The sequence below is a fragment of the Xiphophorus couchianus genome, chromosome 22 (assembly GCF_001444195.1).
Source record: "Xiphophorus couchianus chromosome 22, X_couchianus-1.0, whole genome shotgun sequence".
NCBI lineage: Eukaryota > Metazoa > Chordata > Actinopteri > Cyprinodontiformes > Poeciliidae > Xiphophorus > Xiphophorus couchianus.
The window spans coordinates 14,046,063-14,067,845 of record NC_040249.1 but is presented as its reverse complement, the minus strand read 5'-3'; the positions used below and the strand labels follow the sequence as shown (position 1 = coordinate 14,067,845).

Sequence of the window (21,783 nt, the reverse complement as noted above, 5' to 3'; positions counted from 1 at the left end):
AGAATGGATCCTAGTCAGCATCAAATGGAGTCACATGAAATTCATCTGATTGATCTAAATTACACATGAACCCAAACTTGGAAGTAATGACAAATGGAATTCTATACAACATTAACTATGTTACACTGGCATCTATTCAGAATACCTCTTGGGTAAACTTCTTTGCATGATTTCTGCACACATTGGGATGGGAACAGTAGGATTATTGGAGTTTTCGCTCCAATGAGATCCAAAACTCTCATTCAACCTCTTATTGAAAGCCAATGAGAGCTTGAATAAGGGCCAATAAGACCTAAAATTCATTGGAGAGACGTTTTGTTCCTTCTGGCCTGGGAAGCAGATCTTTCTGAATCTGGAAAATGCAGTTGGGCGTATGATACCTAAATGGTAAGATCTCAGATAATGGGTGATGCAAAAGGTGTCTGGTTTAAATTATGTTAAGAACTCTGTGTGAGGAGTATCCATATTTCATACTTTCATTCAGAAGGAGAGTAATGAAGTTAAAAAACAATCACCTTTTTGGGCTATGATAGAAAGGTGAATTAGTAGGAAGGAGTATTAATTTACTCTAAGAAGAGGAGTGAATGTGCATTGTTTCCTTTGTATTTGTCCTGTATTTTATCTGCAGGCTTTCCACAATGGAACAGTCGCAGTGGATATAAAGTTCAGGCTCTTTATGACCCTAAAAATAATGTTGACAATAATTATTAATGACAACAAATTTAGCCAATCTGTATCAATCTTCAGAACAGTGCATTTTGTCTCAGTTTTATTTCGTTTAATTATTATGTGCCAGAGATCACATCAAAGTCTGCCAGATTGGTATTTCTTGCCAATTGTTAAGTCCCTCGAGGTTTATATTCATGAGATGTTTAATTTACGCAGTAAACAACTCATCCTATTAGAGGAGGAAACATAAATAACAGCAGAATAATTAACACCCACTTGTGAAACAGTTTGTCTGCAGGTCCCCCGCAGTCTTTATGATTCTGATTGGTGGGAAGAGACATGACTTTAAAGGTCAAGTGGTGCTGGAATTGGTCCTTTGCCAGGCTCATCTGCTAAAATCTCATTTGTGAGTGAGTTAGCCTGGCAGCATGCTGGGAAGACGATGACTTTAAGATTCAACTTAATATTATGACAAGATTAGGGAGGCATTTGAAATCCTTTACACATTTTTGCTTGACCCTCCAGTAAGTCACTTAACCTTCTAAAAATAGTTGCAATTTTTTCACGAGTTTATCTTGTGATCATCAGTTATTTATTAAGCATTGTTTACTGTCACAATGTGCATGAAATCTGGCTCCAGCATAGACACTAGCAGAAAGGAATACCTAGCAGCTTTAAATCATGGCAGGTAACCTAAAATCAGACAGTGAAGATATCCTCCTGTATAAATAAAAATAATTTCACATTCTTTTGAATTTTATGTTTAGAAACTTTAAACAATAACTTCAAAGCACTGTTTTTAAATAACATGACTACAGATGAGAAGCTGTTTTTCTTTTAATCTATGTTACATTTGAGAAGTGAAGCTCTCCTGGGGGCCTCCTGCTGGCCCGGGGTCCCAAGCAGTTGCCTACTTTGCCTTCCAGGCTGTGCTTTATAAAAACAAACATTTCAAATAGATCGAGCAGAGTTCAGCATTATTATTACAAAAAGCTGTCTTTTTCTCTCAATGAGCACATTTGGTTGTGAATATTGTTAAATAACAAAACTCACAAGTTACAACTTAATTTGTAAGGAGTTTATAATTATGAAATAAGGTGAATCGACCATATACCAACCAAAAAGGTTTTCTTACGATGCTCAATCACCTAAGTAGAACAAAAGTTAAACTTTTGATTTTGATTATAAAGGACACCTTATCAGCTGGACATTTTTTCAGCCTCCTTATAAAGCATTTCTTTTCTGCTTTAAAAAAATATTACATTATTTTACCAGTCGCGTATCTTGCATGAACAAGTGCGATCTTCAGCGCAGATGGTTTACGCTCAGAGGGGACCTGGCTGAGTCTTCATCAGCACCAGTCCCACACTGAATGTAGCCAATAATGTTGCCGAGGGGCGGGGGAGGGGAGGGGAGCGCAGGCTGCAGACCCCCTGAGTCTGACGAGAGTCTGGCGGCTTTCTTACAGAGGAGAGGCAGCGGCGGCGGAGATGGACTCACACCTCTGATTACTGCTCATCCTCCTGTCAGCTTTTCTCGCAGATCTGGAACGGCTACATTTCACAGACGGGATTTTTGTTGGTTCTGGACGGACAGACTGCAGCCACCTGAACGCAGGAAGGAAAGATTTTTAGTTACATTCCGACGCTCAGTTCTGTGGTCTCACCTGTACTGCCGGTGGGGAGACTCGCTGCGATCATAATGCATCCGAATAAGTGCTTACCTGAACTGATGGCCGAGAAAAACAGCCTGGACCCTTCTTTTGTTCATGCGGTTCGGCTTCTAGCAGAGGGTAAGTCAGGTAGCCTATTATTATTTTTCATCTAATTTGCTTTGAGCGTTAACGTGCTATATTTTACTGTAAGCATTGCACAAGAAGACTTAACTTTAGTTCATATGAGTGCAGCTGTTATGCGGTTTACTTCGGAACTTTGCAGAATATCTGCAAACACGGAAAGCAAAGTGTGCAAAGTCAAAGAGTGATCACCTTGTCTCCCAAAACGTCAGACACATAATATGTCAGATTTGACCGCAGTGAAGTTAGTTTCAAGAAAGCTCTTTTCATATTTACATGTAAAAATATCAACAGTTAACAAATCACACCAACTGTTGTGAGGAATTGTAGTTAAAAGGTTAATCTGTGACTAAATTCGTCTTTCTGATTTGACAAAAGGTGAACAGAAAAGTACCAGACACTGGCCAAGCGACCTGAGAGCACGTAGTACATATTATACAAATATTATAATACAAACATTTTTACAAATTAACAGGAGGGAACAAAAAAACCTTCCGGTAAGCTGAACGAAGTTGAAACAAGATTTTAAAAAAATGAGACTGAAAGAAAAATAATTTCTGAAATGTCAGATTGATCATAAAAAAAAAAAAAGGTTTGGCTTCTTTTTTTTAACTTGCAGGTTTGTAAAATTCAGAGTTTTAGGTTTTCTGATTGTCGTATTTTGGCTAAGGGTGCTGATAAGTATCAAGGCACATAGAGGTTTTAAAACATTAAAGTCCTAAAAATGACATAAGTTTTTTTTACACACAACTCCTGTGGTTTAAACTGTTTAATGATATTCTGGAGAATGTGATGGAGTGGCCAGAGTCATCCCCAGCCATATGGACATACAGTAGCAAAGCCCTCCTCTGTCTGTCGCTGCACACTACCTGTCAGCTGGCTGAAAGAAGGCAACACATATCATTCTTCTTATTCTTTTTAGGTAATAGTTTTAAAACCTAACTTGGCAACCTGTGACATCATCTATGAGTATCAGCAGATGATAAAAAAATTATTTTCTGCAAAAAGTATTTGAAAACTGCTGCTAGTTTAGCAGATATTAGTCCTATAATTTGCATGATCTTATGAATCAAGATAACAGTAAATAAATTATATACATAATGTTAATTTGATATATTTACTTAAGTACTTTAGCAACAGTAATATAACTTGCGTTTCTGTTCTGAAATCAAAGCTATTAGATCATGTGGGAAATTTTTGTTTTAATGTTTTGTGCAAATACGAGACACTTTACAACTGACGTATTTTTAATAATAGTGTTATATGTAATTTTTTCTTTTTTTTTAATAGTCAAGATGCTCATGCTCACAAAAGGTAGTGGCGATTGTGATGAAGAAGAATGTGGGTTAATTTTGATCAATGCTGTCATTGCGATATTCATATCACAGTTACATGTTTTCCTGATATCATATAACTATAGTCATCCTGAGACAATTTCATACCTGTCTTTGCAGACTCAAAGTGACCTCAAATTTCAATTGTGGACGCATCTCTATTAGCATTGTGCATATTTAAGGCCAACCTACTTTTTCATGAAAGTATCCCAAAACATGCATTAGGTTCATTTGTGACTCTAAGGTAACATTAAAGAACACATACTGTATATGCATGATCTATTTCTCATGTGTCTCAGCTTTTGACTGTGTTTCTCATTGCCTCCATACAATTGCTGCAAGATCAGACCTCAACGAAACCAAATTAAAAATAAAAAGTTAAAATGCAAAATGACGAGTTGTCTGTAAAATACTGTAGAAGATGACGGTATAAAAGCAGAGTAAATCTATGGATGAATAAGTTTTCTGAAAAAAAAAATGTATCAAGCAAATATGAAAAAAAGTAAAAGATTCCCTAATGACCTTGAAGTTCCTCCATTTAAGCATCATTTGAAACCCATAGTGCTGTACTGTAAGCTGGATTACCTTCTCCTTTTAGAGTTCTAATTCAAATTAGTATTTTTTTTTTTTACAATTTTACTGATGCAAAAAGTTTAATAATTTTAAAGAAAACTTGTATATCAGCGTGTTTGTGTGAGAGTAATGTGCATCAACTGGACAGGAGGTCTTTGGAGTTCGGTCCCCCCTCCCTTTTGTGTTCCTGCTGAAATGTGTCAATGAGACACCTGACAGTGCCACTTTTGGCGCTTACTGGAGTGCAGATGGGATCATCTGTCACACACTACATTTTGCCAGATTTTCTCAAGGCTGACTCACATGCACAAAAAGTGGAAACAAGAAAACATGTTACAGAGGCCATTAAGATGCTGTCATGCGTAAGAACTCATCAAATGGTGATTTTAAACTTTCTTTGCATACACTTGCTCTTCAATTAACCATAACTAACAGTGCAGACTATCAATGCTTTACAGATAGACGCATAAATAATACACTGAAACAGGCAGTGTTAGAGGTGTGTGCCTTCCTCTAAATCTTTGTGAAAACTTCAATTTGAAGCATCATCCATAATACTGGACAACCACCTCTGGAAATGTTCTAAAATTCTGTTGGCTTAATCTTAGGTAACAGCTGGTATTTCTTTTTCTTTCGCAAAACTCTTTACTCATTGATAATGCAGAATCCTGCATACCTGCGGGTAGCAAGATAAACTGCTTTCAGCAATTTATTGATTCAGTTATTTATCACCGAACAGAAAGGCACGTAATCCTGCATTATTCATATCACAGACAATGAAACACAAAACATGGATTTATTGTGGTCTTGTATAACAACTCCATATTTAAGAAATATATTATTTACGCCTTGTGAACGAATGATGTACTCTGCATAATCATTTGTCTATATTTGAGCAGATATATGATAGCTTAGGAAGAGGATAATTTATCACCTGGTTGTCCTGTAAGGCCGGAGGTGTGCTATTGCATTTTAGTCTGTAGAAACTTTCATATCTTTTTGACATTCAAAGAAACAATGAACTTAGTAATATTACAAAGTAGCTTTAACAGCCAGTGGCCATAGCTGTCTCGGCATTTGCTGAAACTGTTGAAGGCATTTGTCAGTGGGAACAGGAGGCTAATGACTTATCAGACTGACACATGAAAGTCAACTCTTTCTTGCTCTTTACTTACTTCTCGGTAAAGAACAGTGGAGTTGTTTTTTTATAGTGGGTGTGAGTCAGAGACAAGAAAGGTGAGCCATTAATAGATCCCACAGGTTTTCCTTGCAAGACTCGCCTACATGCCATGTACGGAAACCAGAGGGATTTCTAATGAGCAGAAAGGGAGGCAGGAAGGAAGTGATGGACATCGAGATGAGCACTGGCGTCTCGACGCTTATAAGCTTATTTGTTTTCAAACCAAGTCCTTTTCTATCAGGTTATATTTTGACAGAAAATGTTGTAATAGGAATTACATTCTGTCATATTGCAACCTTAACTTTCAAGGATTTTTATTGGGATACTACGTGTTAGGCTTGCTCAAACTGGTGCAGAAATATTTGCCAGATAACGATCTTTAAATTTTGTTACAGATTTTATTTTTTCACCCTCTGTAGTTAGTGGAGGCCATTTGTGTGTAATTTCATTCCGGAACAAATATGTCTATTTTATGAAGGTTTGTTAGAAACACTAGAGGAAACAGTATCATGAAGACCAAGGAACACAACAGACGGGTGAGGGATTAAGCTGCAGAGTATCTTAAAGTGGGGTTAGGTTAGAAACAACATCCCAAGTGAATATCAGACCAGAATCTTATTGGATTCAAGTACTAAACTGATCAGTTTAGACTTTGAAATTTTGATTTAGGCTTTCTGTCTTTTCCCCTGTGCAAACGTCTCTGGTGTTTTGTTTTTTTTATATTTCTTTGTGTTCCTTTGCTGTCTTCTAACTCCTAGCTGCTCCAGGCAGACATCCACTCTGCCTGAGTTTGGTCCTGCTGGACATTTCTCCTGATTGAAAAGGATTTGTCCTCAGCTGTGTTGTCCAATCAAAATGCACAGCCCAAGGGATTGAATCAAGTTGCAGATTAAATGCCATTTTCTGATGACCAACTGAGCTGTATTTCTGTTGTGTTTCACCTGCAAAGTCCCAAGTACTTAAATAAAAAGCATCTGTGGGGGAAAGCCAATTTACCTTCTATAGAGGAACTTAAGACTGCTTTTGTAAAATGCTAAAATTAGACCAGTAATTGAGGTTTTGCCAACTCTCAGCAAGGATCGTAATGAATGACACTTGTTTTGACAGCTGCTTTGATAAGAAATTGTGGCTGTTCAAAGACTCCTGTTCACACTTTTATCCACAGTCATATTTTTGTCTGGCTATTGTCAGTGAGAAAACGGCAACAATTCATGAAGCCTGAAAGCTTGACATAACTACAAAACATTTCACCAACCTCATTTTATGTTTCATTGTTTGTGTACCTGTGATAGCTATGTCCAGGACAACAGAGAATCTACAGCAATGCATCCTATCATTACATCGACCCCTGATTTAGACCTTAATTTAACACTCCAGATTCACTCACTATTAGTTTAGCAACAATTTTAGAAACGTTTTTCAGTCTCTACAAATACATATATATGATTTAAACTTTAATGTGAAACCTGTCATTGAACAGAACACTTGAAATAGAAAATGCAGACTTACATCACACTAAATATATGACTGGTTGTTGCGATAATTAAATATGTTAACTAGAAATATAATGCTGTTTTACAGATATTTAAGTTAGTTGGCTAAAATGGATCATACAGAGGAATACATTGAACTAGACATTGTTCTGTCACTACTCACATCTTTGGTGACATTTCAAGATCTTTCAAATTTTTCAAATATACATCTGAAAAATCTACATCACGATCACAATGTACAAATGGTTCAAAGAAGATTTATGTCTAGAAGACACCTGTTGCCCAAACACTGTAAGATGACGTTGCACTCTCAAATTTGATACGATTATCCTTCCTTCATTCTTTCGTTCCCTAATTGTTTCCTTTCTTCCTTGTTTTCTTCCTTCTTTCTCTTTTCCTTCCCTCATTCCTTCCTTTCAGTGGTCTGTGTAGAAAGGTAAAGCCTGACCACCATAGACATATTCATTTTAAATATATAGTGAACTTGTCAACTGGCTATAAAAGGGTCTGAAAAAGTATGGGAGTTTGACCAGGAGAAAGCAAAGAGAGCAATATAATCCCTCTTAATGTTTTACTTTTGCTTCCTTACTCTGCACCCAGAGTGCATCTTAAAGTCATACAATTGATTTAGAACATGATTTTTTTCACCTTGAAATCTAAAAATTGATTTCCACTTATCTACCTTTCTTTATTGTTCATCAGTTGTTATTCACATTTTTCTTGTATCCATTAAGGCCTGCCCAGGATCCAGCGGTGACCGAGCTTGCTGTCACAGATAAACGGCAGCTCTTTTAGTGTGATCTATCAAAAGGACTCCAAAATTACATCTCAGGGAGGAGATGTAATTTTGGATTGCATTTTCAGCATTTAGCAGACACCCTTACTGAGAATGACTTACAATGAGTGCTCGGGTCAAATAAGATTAAATTCCAAGGTCACGGGCATTTCCAGTAACAGAAACGAGTGAATGTGCCAAAGATTCAGCTCTCAGACAATAGATATTAGACAGCAGATTATATTACAAAGTTTTTTAATATTCACATAAAAGAGGGGAAGATCCTCACAGCATGATTTTTCATGGTGGGCATGGTATGTGGAATTACTTTTCCACCACAAAATATTACATGTTAGCAAAACAATATCTACACAAAACACCTTCTTCTTTCACATAAATGCTGTTTTTCTTTAATAGATTCTGACAAATTTGAAATGGGATTTGTTTTGGGGGTTTTTCAACAGTGACTAAAAAAACTATTATTCATTTAGGGGTATCAGAGTAACTTGTAAAGCAATGTATTATTTTTGTCAACTTTATAGGCACAAGGTATTTTGTTTTCACCAGATAAAGGCCTAAGGAGATTTATTGCAGAGTGGGATTATGACATGACAAAATGTGAAAAAGTTCAAGAGGCAGGAATGTTTTCATAAGGAACTGTTCAGTCCTTGTAAGAACTTCACATGTCCCTTGTTTTTGTTGCTTTAGAACACAGTTCAGTTTTTAATGTCTGCCAATGAGTTAGAATTTCAATAAAAAAATTCATAAAAAGCAAACAAATGATGTACACAACTGATAGGTAAGTGTCTCAACATATGAAATAGTACTGTTGAATAACAACTAGAGAAAAAAAAACTAAACATGAATAAAAGAAGAGAACAATTACCAATAAAACTGTTCATGTCTACCTCCTAAAACCATTTTCTAACACCATTGGCTTCAAATTACATTTATGCAAATTAAACTGTAAACTGATAAATAGTAATCTGTATGGTTTTTAATTCCACCTGCCATATCAGTAATTTAAAAGAAGAGTGATCATTAAAAATCCATTGTGATTAAAATGATAAATTACCCCTTACTTTTAATTTGTAATTTTTGTCAAACATAATTACTTTTTGACTCAGCACACTTCTCTGTAGAGAATTTGAACACAGCATTGTAATTAGACTAGATGGCCTCTGTGCATCACAGTTAAAATCACATAATCGGCATGTGACCAAACACTTGGTCGCATGCGGCTCGGAACACTTCTTCCCAGCTGCATATATTGTTTTTCATCCGTCTGTGTTTGAAAGAATAGGCCACAGTTCATTGTGCATCTCATAGTTCAATCCCCCTACTCTACCCCTTTCAGGCATTGTAACATATTTCATGGTTTGATCTAAGCAAGCAATCACTTAGAGGGGAGTAATTACACAGATTCATTTTTGCAGCCAGTGTGAAGTTATTATTGTAAATACTGTTCAATGGTTGGAAGAAATCTGTGAATAGTTGAACCCTCTGCTAAAGCACTTAATAACAAGCCTCTGCTTTTTGGCCTCTGTCTGCATCTGGCATAGCAACCTCTGGTTCAAAGTATAATATAATAACAATTTTGCTCCCTATTGATTGGTTTACTACTATGTAAACAAACATTTCCAAGAATTTTGACGTTAATAAACAGGATAATCAAATAGGTGTGAAGCCAAAAGCCCCACTATCACCTTACACACCCCATGTTTTAGTTATTTTTTCTTTTTAAACTTGCACATCAGATTTAGGGCTATTCAAGGTCCCCTGTCTTTCATGCACCTAGACAAAGTATAAAAGCAAGTTGTGGTTAAAAGAAAGAAAATAGTCAAAGAAGGATGCTTACTGTGTGCAATTTTGTCTACTCAAAGCAGACATCAGATTCCTCAACGACCCTGAGTTTGCTCCACTGGGCGTGATGATGTGCATGCTTCATGCTCTGTTTTATCTCATCAAATCTCAGTGTGACATGACGGTGCAGCAGACTGGAGATTAATCAGATGTATGTTGGTGGAAATTAAGGCTGATTGGATTGATTAAGGTGTCATTTCATCACTGTATGCCTGTTTTGTCTGGATTCATGTTTCTCTGTCAACCCATTGGAAAAGCACATTTCCACCCCTCCTGCTTAAACCTCCTCTTACAAGCCCCAGCAGAGAGACGAGATGATTTGATACCACAGAAACTGTTTGTGATATGTGTACACATTTCAAACGGCTTCTTCCTGCTCAGTAGGAGAAAAAAATACTGCATGCTAACATAGACTTTCCAGCAAATAAACAGACATGGATTTGGAATATTGTGTGTCAAAGAATAGTATGTTTTTCCTGCCAGTTTTTGGTGTCAACATATTAAACGTTATAGTCTCCACATTTAATTTATAGAATTTCTGTAACATTGTTTAGGTTACTTTGATGCAGTGCAAGTTATTCTTATCAAATCCCTTCATGCTGTCTTTTGTAACGTGTGTCTTTTTTAGGTTTCTCTGTTATTGGTTAGATTAGAACAAACACAAGTAACACCATTCGGAAAAAAATTGCACTCAGGTGACATTTAAAGGTGTCAATATTGGGTATAAAAGCAGTTTTCAGTGAAGACTTGTCTTCTTCTATGAAGAGATGTCATTGCTTCTTGCTTTCATAAAGGAAAAGTTGGTCAATTATCAACGTACTGTACGTAGCATTTAAATAAATTTAGAGATGACAACAACAGACTTTTCGAAGAGATGATTCTACAACTCTGTGAAATATGCATTTTCAAAAAGTAGATATAAATATGCGCTAGGTCTTTATGCTTATTTTTTTTCTTTAATTGTAAAACAGCAATAGCGCACAGAACACTTTTGGTAATTCATATCAGAGCAGCGCTAAAACACCCTAAATTTTGGCTGAATTTGTTTTGAAAGTAAAAGTGTAGATTTCCAAATGAAGTTTTAGAGATCTAACAATAAAACTTTTCATCTCACTTTTTTTTCTCCGAAGAGTTTTTGCGGCGCTAGTGGCTCGTATTTTTTCGACAGTAGGCAGACAGGAAGGAGGGGAAGACATGCGGCAAAGGTCGTCGAGACCGGGAGTCGAACCCGCGACGTCTGCGTCGAGGACTAAGGCCTCCAAACATGGGGCGGGCTAACCCCCTGCGCCACCACAGCACACCCCAATCTCACTTTTGATTTGATCTTATCTTTGTAAATGAATTGGGCCTTGAGGAAGTAAATTCTGAAGGCCCAAACCAAATATTGCAAGCCAAATATTTGTTCTGGTTTGTGCTTTCTGCCCTTTTTACATGATTAACAGACTTTAATCCAAAAAATAGCTTTCACCTGTTTGTATGCGGTATTTTCAAAACAGCTAAAGTGCCCTGCACTAGCAGTAAGTTTAGACTTCCTGATGTCCAAAACACTTCTACGTACATGTAGTTGCAGCGCTGAAATTGAACATCCAGTATCTGCTAAGCTTTTAAGCAAATTATATAACAGATTTAAGTTTGTGTGGCATTCTTTCTTTTTTTAAAAGAAAAAAATCTTTCCAACTTTCCTTCACAGGGAATTTATACATTCCTTTCCCATTTCAAGGATAAATGTACTTCAAACTGTTATTTGGTCTCTTTTGGTGCTCTGTGTCACTGCATACATTCCGAAACCGATGTGTTTAACTTTAAGCCATGGCAGGCTGACTTAGCAAATTCTCTCTTTTTCAGCAGAAACCTTGTCTCTTGACTCGTAGAATTGCACACATACATCTGGCTGCTGTGTGGTTGATACCTTGTTATGGTTTTTTTTCACTGCGGCTTGCTCTGAAGCAGCACTGATGCAGTTCGGGCAGTGAAACAAAGGGGATCAGGGGCACCAGAAAAGCCACTAAGAAGGTTTTACTCATTCAGTCCCAGCAAATGAGATTTTTTTAAGCCGACAAGGAGGACTGAAAGAAGTGACCTTCAAAGTGCACATGTTCTACTCTGATCTTTAGGCTCCTGCTACTCTCTACCATGCTCTATACAAAGATGATATCAGCACTCACCTTTTTCTGGATTAAATAGTGTAAGCTCATTTTCTTTCTTTTCTCTTCTACACAATTGACTGCTGAATTTACAGACAGGCTGTTGTCTAGAATAAAGGTTTTCAAATATAACTGCTATTCCAAAGTATAATCTACTTTCTAGCCAATTATAGATTGTTGATGTAGTCAAGTAAAAAATTATATTAGCCATATTTGTAAGATATACACTTCTCAGTCAAAAACACTAATTAATTTTTAATTCAATCTACTGTAGCTCCAAATTTGTTATGTAAACTGGAAACCTAGTACTACTGCAACATATTGGTTGGTCTTAGGATATGTATGTATTAACAATATTTAAAATGTAAAACATAGCGTACTTACTCCATGGAGTCTGGAGCAGAGTCAGATTGGATGTCTGCAAGACATGTCTGCACCAAGGTCAATTTTTACGACTTCCTCCACATTCCCATTTTTATACAGCAAACTGCTTGGAGGAAAATGTTGTTCACATCAAACTATTTTGTAATCAAAACTGGAGCTGATAAACCTGAAAGTAAGTGCAATATGTCGCAAGAATGCCCATCAGCCAGAATGCCACTAACGACTGGGCGGTGGCTGCCATTTTGGAGAAAAAGCTTCTTTAGCCGCATAACTAGCTTGTCACACTTACTAGTGTCTATTCAAATTGTGGTAAATGAAGAAATTTTACATGAAAAATGAATGCAATCGGCACACTGCCCTATGAAATCCCGACAGTCTGGGGACAGTGTGCTCGCAGTCTGCGGGCGTACGGCACAGTATGCCCCAGTACGCCCCTGTAAGTGGCCCTTTCATTCTTAGTTGATGGAAATATTGATGAAAACTGAGAAAGCCCGGTTTTCCCAATGGCATGCGCAGTTTAAAGATTAGATCAAGGGTTCAGAGTGATGTTCTTCAAGTGTTTCATTCTGTTAACATAGTTTCTCTAAAAAAATTGATGTTACCCAAAACTAGCAAGATAGAATAAAAAAAAAAAACTGTTACCATGAAATACATTGCTAGAAAGACTGTTAACTTGTCTGTTGTCTAGAACACAGCCACAGACATCCTGCATGAGGAAGGTACTCTCCAAATGGTCACAGTTTGAAAAGCTGACTGTTCATAGAATTCTGCCTCCAAGCACATTTTGCAAAGTTAAATCATTTTCCAACATCCTCTCTTCAGATAAAAGTAAACTCTGGGCTGGAGGTCTAATGTGAAGCTTCCATAGTCAATAAATATTTGGGGAGCCATCTCAGCTGCTGCTGTTGCTCATCTGTGTTTTCTCATGTCTAAAGTCTCCCCTTCGTGCTTCACTCTGATGGCAAGCTATATTGACTGGCCAGCAAACTCATCTGACTTAAACCCCGTAGAGAATCTATGGAGTATTGTGTAGAGACACCAGATCCAGCGATGTAGAGAAGTTGAAGTTTGCTAATGAAATATCCTAAGCTTTCTTAAACCTCAGCAGACACACATGCTGTTTACCTCCATGCCACTCACCACTGACACAGTAATTCATGCAAAATTATTGTGTAATTTTGCATATGTGATTTTTAACGAGATTCTAATTTATTGAGATGCACCTGTATGTGGAGGCTCCTGTTCTGTTTAAATGTCACAAATAGAGTTTGTGAATCATCTCTACTGATAGGAATAAAAGGTGAGCTAGTTTTCCAGTCTGATTAACTTTGATTTTTAACTGGAGGTTTTAGTTAAACTCTGTTTCCAATTGCAGGTGACTGCAGTCTGGACATTATCTGGTTCACTGACATTACATTACTAAAGTCATCCTGGAACCTCTGCAGGAAACATGTGAAAGCACTTTTATGTACAATACCAGTTACAGGTTTGGGCATACTTCCCTCATTCATCTGTAATTAGTTTAGTGGTTCTGGTCTTACACAAATAACAAAGCAAATATATATTTTTTTACCCCTCCAGAGGGTCTTTTGTGGGCTCTAGTGTCCCTTATATGATAGTAGAAAGGAGAGGGGGGAAGACATGCGGCAAATGTCGTCGGGTCCGGGAGTTGAACCCGCGACTGCCGCGTCGAGGACTCAAGGCCTCCAAATACGGGTCGCGCTATCCACTACGCCACCACGGCACGCCCCATAACAAAGCAAATATTGATCTGTTTTCCAGAAGGAATTGAGTTTTAAGATTTCATATTGTTTTTCTAAGATTAAATCTTTAACATGATACTATACAGTATGGAGTTACAATAAAAATCACTGGAAACAAAATCATAATTGATAGAAATGCCTGCAAGTCAATATTCAGCTTGTGACCATGTTGTGGTTGGAATGAGGATTTTGTTCCTGTATGTATAGTTCTGGGAGATTCCTCAGCTTTTTGTCTGCATAGTGCTGTTTGAAGTCAGTCCTCAGAGTTTCTATAGAAACCAAGTTATAACTTGGTCTCATTTGAGTAATGAAATGTAGTACTGAGGAGGATCTGTCATGTTGTCGGCCTGTTTTCATGTAAAGACTGTGAAAGAATTAGGCAGGCTGCACTCAAATGAACAACTCAGACAAAATTTGAAGTCAAAGTTGTTGTTTTTTTTTGTTTTGTTTTTTATAAGTTACGGTCAGTACCCAAGATGTCAGTCAAAAAGGCAGAAGTATCCAAATCAGTGGGCAGAGGCAGAGTCAAAAGAGCACCAGGGATCAACACACTAGAGGCAAAAATCTAAAAAAAAAAACAACCCTGGAATGCTTGGTAGTGGAAAAAAACTGGAATGGAGGGAAGGGAACATAGTAAATAAATAAATGTGGGAGGTGAAGGTGGGAGCAGTTGAGTTCAGTTAAGCATGCTTGAAATCATAGTAGAGCTGTAACGATTCCTCGAATGATTTGAGTACCTCGATTATTAAAATTTCTCGAGGCAAATTATCTGTCTCGAAGCTTTGTTAAATTATGTTTTACTATTTGGCGCACCTTGTTGCACCCGGTTGATTATTTGTGTTGCGCAACGCTCTCACTTCGCCTATGAGTTGTTGACAAATGCTTGCAGCTAGCAGCATAATATCCAAGTTCGGTTGGGGGGATTTTATTGATTGATGATAATGTCTGGGTTTACATGGAATTCAACAGCCTTTCTCTTCCTGGAGCTGCTGCTTACTGCGTGGCAGGTGTATGCATGCAGGCAGAGAGACGATTTCTAAACTACAGAAAAGTAATTGTTAGAGTCAAATGTGAAAAATTGGACTGATGTTCATATATGATATTAATACTGCTATCAAGGCAGTATTTATCAATATTTTACTTTATAAATTTTTTATTTAACAATATTTTTTATTACTCAATTAGTCCTCAGAATATTCAAAAGATTACTTGATTACTAATATAATAATTGATAACAGCCCTAAATTGTGGTCAGCAGAGGTGGGGCAGATAAAGGCTTTCATACGACAATGTAGAGATTTTGGAATACTAATTATTCAATGCCTATACCATACCATACCATACCATACCAACTTTATTTATAAAGCACTTTAAAACAACCACAGCTGATACAAAGTGCTGTACATCAAAACACAACATAACAAAAAAAAGCATAAAATAAAAACTTACAGTTTAAAAACAAAAACATACAATTTAAAACTAGATCCCGCTAGAGTTGAAAGCCAAATAAAATAGATGGGTTTTAAGACGAGCTTTAAAAGTAATGTATGTCTATGTATGCTTTATTTATGTGAAATCTAATGGACTAAATGCTTTTCTTTTGGCAAAAAGGGAGTTATATTTAATGTGAGTCAACAATGTTGGTGTTACCAAATATTTGAAAAATAATAATTTCTTATTCAACATTTTTTCCCACCTAATAAATGCATTTAAATTAAAAGGTGATCTTTTCATAGTATTATAATACGCTGCTGTTATACATGACTGTTTTTTATTACACATCTTTACCAGGGAAATCAATAATTTCAGTTTTTAAAGAAATACCGTTGTCATTATTGATTTCAGCACAAACCCAAACATGAATACTGCCACAATTCTGGGTGTTTGGGTTTTGGGATATGTTAGTGCAATTTTGGTTTCCCATAATCCCTGTGTATTCCTATAGTCATTTTGTCCAGTTCCTCTGTTACACTTCAGTTAATTGTCTTCCCTCACAGCTGCAATCAGTTTTTAATCAACCACATCAACAAGGAACATGGGAAACATTGTTCAACAATCAGCTTTCCTGCATAAATATCCCTGTCAGACAATTCAGATCCAAGGCAATGTTATTTTGGATTTACCCCTGGACTTTCATTTTTGATTTTTCTTTATTTTTAAATAAACTATTTGAGTTTCACCAGCTGCATCCTTCCTTCCTATCAATAGGAATATTAGTTTCAAGGGTCTTAAGGTTTGTTTTAAGCATACCTGTGGCCAAAATGTTCTATCAGGTCACAGGCCTTTTTGGGCATTTCTTTGTGGTCTGAGATTGCTTTATGCAATTTTTTAAGGATACATAAAATATACCGTGTTAAATGACTCCAGAGTTTGAAGCTGCAAATCAAATCTTTAAAACCATGAGTCACAGATTCAACTGACCATCAAAGGATTGAGAATTTCATTGTGTTGTAAAATTATTTGTGAATTTACACAGTGGGATCCACAGAAGTGTGACAGACTACATGATTTTTTGTAAGTGTAGGAGCTCAGAAGGGATTATTGATCTCCTTTGATCCTTTTTGAGGTCCACTTCAAAACAGAATTTGTACATTGTGTTTCAGAGGACAGTCCCCGGCTAGCTGAAAAACAATGGTTTCTGTTTTAGAGCACTTACCAGCTGGAAACACAATGGAGGGAATCCCCAGAGTGATGAAATCTCCTTCATGTATCCTCCACAGACTATTTGATTTATTTATGCGCTGGATTTACAATGCACTAAATACATGTAGGTGCAAACACAACCACCAGGTTTAGGAGATGGGAGCAATTTGCATCTATTTTTGCATTAAGTCACAAAAAACTGCAGCAGGAGTAAGATATCTGCATGTTTCTAAATTAATAAGTGATGATAAATTCTTTAAATGAATTAATTCAGAGGTGATTAAAAAGCATTTATTCAAGTCAATCTATACAATTTAAATATTATTATAAGGTGCCTGAGCAAATATACTTTCTAACTTAATTACAACAGAAGAACAACATTTTTCCAAAATTACATTAATTTCATTTGAATAAAAAGTGTCTTGGGGCCAACTTGTTGACTCCTCTTCTCAGGTCCCTGGTCTCGCAGGTGGGAAATACTTCTCAGTGAACCTCATCCATGTTGCGCAATAAGGAAAGATTTTCAACTTACTAAGCAAAAACATGATTTCAAACATAATTTATGCAATTTGTTTGGTTTGAATAATGAATTTTAGGCCCATGACACAAAAGAGATTCTGCCTTCTGTGACATTCCTGACCCATTTTCTTAAATGAACAGCGCATATTTTAATTTGATAATATGCACATGTAATCCTTTCTAATCTTGTTCTAAGTTTTTTTCATTGTGTTTAATGCTTCTGCAGAGATTGGGAAATATGAAGGTGATGAGCTGAAAAAAGACGCGGACACAAAGAAATACCTTGATATTATCAGCAATAAAAACATCAAGCTCTCTGAAAGAGTTCTTATTCCTATCCAACAGTATCCGAAGGTAAGAAACTACAGTTTCAAATTACTTGACTATTTCAGCTGTAATGCCAATACTCTGTGCTTGTTTGTGTGTTGTATCTTCTGTGATTTCAGTGGTTAATTGCTGAATGGAGACTTTTGGTCTGGGCTTCCTTGTTTGGCTGCACCTGTCAACAAGCACTAAAATTTAAAAATCTCTCTGGGCTTGAAACTGCCTTACGGAGAGCCCCCGGATGGTGTCTGTTTATTTTGATGTAGTCATCAAAACCCAAAGTTTTCAGTAGACTAAAGCACCCAAGGGTACAGTGAAGAACAGTGGTCATAAATCACTGTGACACAGTGCTCAGGATTCTGAGTTATGCAATGTCGGTACTGGCAAAGTCTGAAATGTAGCCTAATGAGACTTCTCCAGCAGGCAGTTTAGCATCAGGGAGCTGCTGGTTGAGCAAAAGTGAAAAGATATCCTTTCACTGTAATCACAGAAAGCACAATTTCTAATCACAGATTCATGCACAAGGTATGAATATATTTCATGCTTTAAGTTATTCGTTTTTAATGTATTCATTTTTAGCGCTTCCATTCTGGGAAGTATCATTATCATACATCTTTGTGTTATGCTGCACTGCTGATAATTACTGTTATCAGTCATTACATTTCATCAATATGAAAGGAAAAAAAAAAGTCTGATTGTTTTTTTTAATTTTAATTATAGTCAGTTAATTATTAATATTAGTTCCTCTGTGTAATATGTAAGACTAAAAGTACTAGAAAATGTATGAACAAAAAAATTAAGTAAGAGCTTTGATGTTACTGTGCAGAGTTTCCCTTTAGCTATTCAAGATTTAATAGAGATTTTGAGTCTGATTTCTTGGCATTGATTTTTGTAAAGCTCTGACCTGCACACATAGATTTTAATATATTCTAATTTCTCTGCTAGAATTAAATAATATAATTTTTTTTTCTCAAAAAGTCTGTTGTTACAAAGTAATCTCTCTCTATCAAGGAAAATGTCTAAATGTTTAGCATGCATACATTTGCATAAATAGGCCCAGTGAAAAAGTGTTACATCCAGTTTCCTTTACTCTTTTACAAATCAGATTACTATTTTATAAACCTCAAAATCTAAAAGTGCATATCATTAATATTGTCTGCAAAAGCCATTTTAAAAGATGCCAGCATCATTCAACTTAATATTTTAAAATACACAAAAAATGATTAAATGCCTTCACTTTTTACTCTTACATGAGAGATAATTACATAATCGGTTTATGCAATATATTATCTTAAATAGCAGTCATCCTTTGATTATGAACATTTGCAACATTACAGTCAGAAAGGACTGCTTTCTGGCTGTAAGAAAGCAGTACTTTCTACCAAAGGAAGAATATTCTACCAATATTTTATTTCAAGTGCAATGCATGGAAATCCTGCATTCCAATAATATATTTAGCTTGTTGGACTAATTTTTAATTCTCTCACTTGGTGTATATTTTTAATGGTTAAGATATTACAGCCCAAAAAGTGGTAGATATATTGTGATAAAGGGAAAAAAGAGAGTACTCTTATTTAAAATTGTCATTACAATGTTCAGCAGTAGTCTTGCTGTGGAAGCTTCAAACAGCCTTCATTTGCTTGATCAATAATTATTTACATTCAAACCAGGGCAACCTCATAATATTTGTGTGAAAAGGAGAAGCCAAGATTGCACAGCTATGCCAGTTAAAAGGATTTTATTTTATTTTTTTTAAACAAAAACACTCATAATTACAAAGCGGACATTTTTAACATACCTATACCAAGATTAACAGCAGTTGTTTTTTTTGTTGTTTTTTTACAAAAATAATCAGTGGATTACAGAAATAAAAATATAAATTACAGGGAAAGAAGCTTAACTATTTAAACTACAACTTGCATGGCCACCTTTTGATCATTTTTGACACCATTAATGCAAAATAGCACTAAATTGTTTTCCTTAATAAAAAAATAACTTAGGACCAAAAACATTATTTGTTCTACAAACATTGCTTTGTTTTCTTGAAACAAAACAAAGTAACACAAAGTACAGCTGTGAACGTCTGTGTTTATTTAGCTCATTTGGAGTTGATAACTGATTGTGCCCCTTTGTGTGATTGTTTAAATTTGCAAATCTTTTCAGCTTCATTAAAATTGTAAGCTGTGTGGAGCTTTTCTTTCAGTTAGACTGATTTAAATAAGTTCCCTGGTTAAGTTGCAAAGGGTAGTTATTTGAATCTGCAAATACATTTTGCTTAATTACCAGTGGCTGGTTTATGAATGAAATGCATTAATTTGCTGCACAAAAAAAAGACATTATGTTAGTTTTGAAAAGGTCTTTGCAAGTTCTTATTCCACTTAACAGAACTGGACCTTGAACAGAAAAATTCTTGCTGAAATGTGATTTATAAACTTTTGAGAATTGACAACACGTTTCTTTGGAGCCATACTCATGTTTTCCAATGAATAACTGAGTTGATAAAGCACTATAAAAGTACATACTATTTACCAATAAATCAAGTGATATGTAAGTGAATGCACTCAGCTTAAAAAATAACAAAATATAATATGTTAAATAATGTCTATTATTTTGAACATATTATATGTATGTGATCAGTAATTACTAACAGTAGTTACTAAAATAAAATAAATCCCACCTATGATTTTGGGCTCAGGAACTGTAAGATTTCAGAGAAGATGCACAGCATATTGTATCTGATCTACGTGAACTGAGTAGTTTTCTTAGAAGGAACTTGTTGTATCAACACTTTATTCCATCACCATATCAGCAACTGAATAACAGCATCACAGCTTGACAGGAACCCATGCTTGAGCTCAACTCCCACTTAAAAATCAGTACAGCTGTTCTTTGTTTTATTAATGTTGTTCATTGTTAGGAGCTCCAGTAAAACAGCTCATAAAATCAAATGTATTTTTATTGTCCCTTACGCTCAAATTTCAGACATGTAAAAACATCAAATATGTTTTATCACTGATATGTTTTGCTCTCATAGCTTGATTTCAGTTGTATGCTCAGCTTTGAACTTAGTGTAGATCAGGCGTGTCCAAAGTCGGTCCTCAAGGGCCGGCATCCTGCATGTTTTTGTTCTCTCCCTGGTTGTAGTAACAACCTTCTCAGCTTGTCAATGTTCTCCTAAGGCCTCTAATGAGCCATCATTGGATCCAGGTGCGTTAAACCAGGGAGAGAACTAAAACACACAGGATGGCGGCCCTCCAGGACCGACTTTGGACACCCCTGGTGTAGATGAAACTACAGTACTTTGCAAAATCCCACTTCTGTAAAAGAGAAGACTTTCTTGTAACACATTCTAAGGAACTTTGTTGCAAGCAGCCTGACAAAAATACACAATGTGTTCTCAACTTGGCAGAAGGTTGATGTTTGGAAAAGACCAACTGCAGCATTCAAAGACTATAAACCAACACCAGCTGTGAAACACGGAGGTGCGACTGACTTACTTTGGAACTGCTTTGTGGCATCAGGATCTGGCCACCTCACTATTAGAGAATGCACCATTATTTCAACCATTTTTAAGAAAGAACTTGACAAAAATGTGAGACCATCTGTCAAAAATTAAAACTGGATTCTGCAACATGAACGTAACCAAAAATATACCAGCAAATACTCCAAGGACTTACTGATCAAACAAAAGGAGAATCCTGGGACAAGAGAAGGCCCAGATCTTGTTCTTGTTAAGATGGCGTGGGGTGACTTGAAAATGACAGTTCATGCAAGAAACCCCTCAAACAAAGATGAAAGTGAGAAGTGAGGCAAGCTTTCCTTTAGACCTCTAAATAGTAGATAGACACAAAGAAATATTTTAGTTACTTTCATTTGAAGTTATTTTAAGCAAAGAGGGTAATACTATCATTAGGTACATAAGGTGTCCTCAATATTTTCTTCAATAGAAGACACCTTCTTGGGTGATATCAATTCTAAAACAAGGTTTACTTTAGGTGTTTTTCAGTAATTAAATTACTTTCTTTTCCCATTTTCTTCTATTCATAATGATTTCTTTTGTGAGGGATATGAACCTAACTTAGAGCCAACAAAATCTATGAAGCTACTCCATTGCTTTTTCATGCTTTATAGCTGCAGTACGTAACTTTTATATGTATTTTTTTTTTTTTATTAAAGTTGCATTCCTCAACTTTAATGTAGTCCTCATCAAAATGAATCATCATCTTTTGAAAATTTTACTAATAGCATAAAATGTGTGTCTTTTACACCAAATTAACATTAGTAGGACAATCTTACGGAAACAAAAAATAAAAAAGGGGCAGCT

General features: G+C 36.0%; 1 protein-coding gene across 7 annotated transcripts in view; it reads left to right on the top strand.

The window, feature by feature from the left end:
• Positions 1-2,108: 2,108 nt before the first annotated feature.
• Positions 2,109-21,783, top strand: part of khdrbs2 (KH domain containing, RNA binding, signal transduction associated 2) — an 86,704-nt gene continuing 67,029 nt past the window's right edge. For all 7 annotated transcript variants that reach the window (XR_003594128.1, XR_003594127.1, XR_003594126.1 and 4 more), the window contains exons 1-2: positions 2,109-2,461; positions 17,362-17,489. Coding sequence is in view for 3 of the 7 variants with exons in the window: in XM_028006732.1 (XP_027862533.1) it covers positions 2,371-2,461; positions 17,362-17,489 (219 nt within the window). In the remaining 4 variants the exon portion in view is untranslated. The remainder of the gene's footprint in view (positions 2,462-17,361; positions 17,490-21,783) is intronic.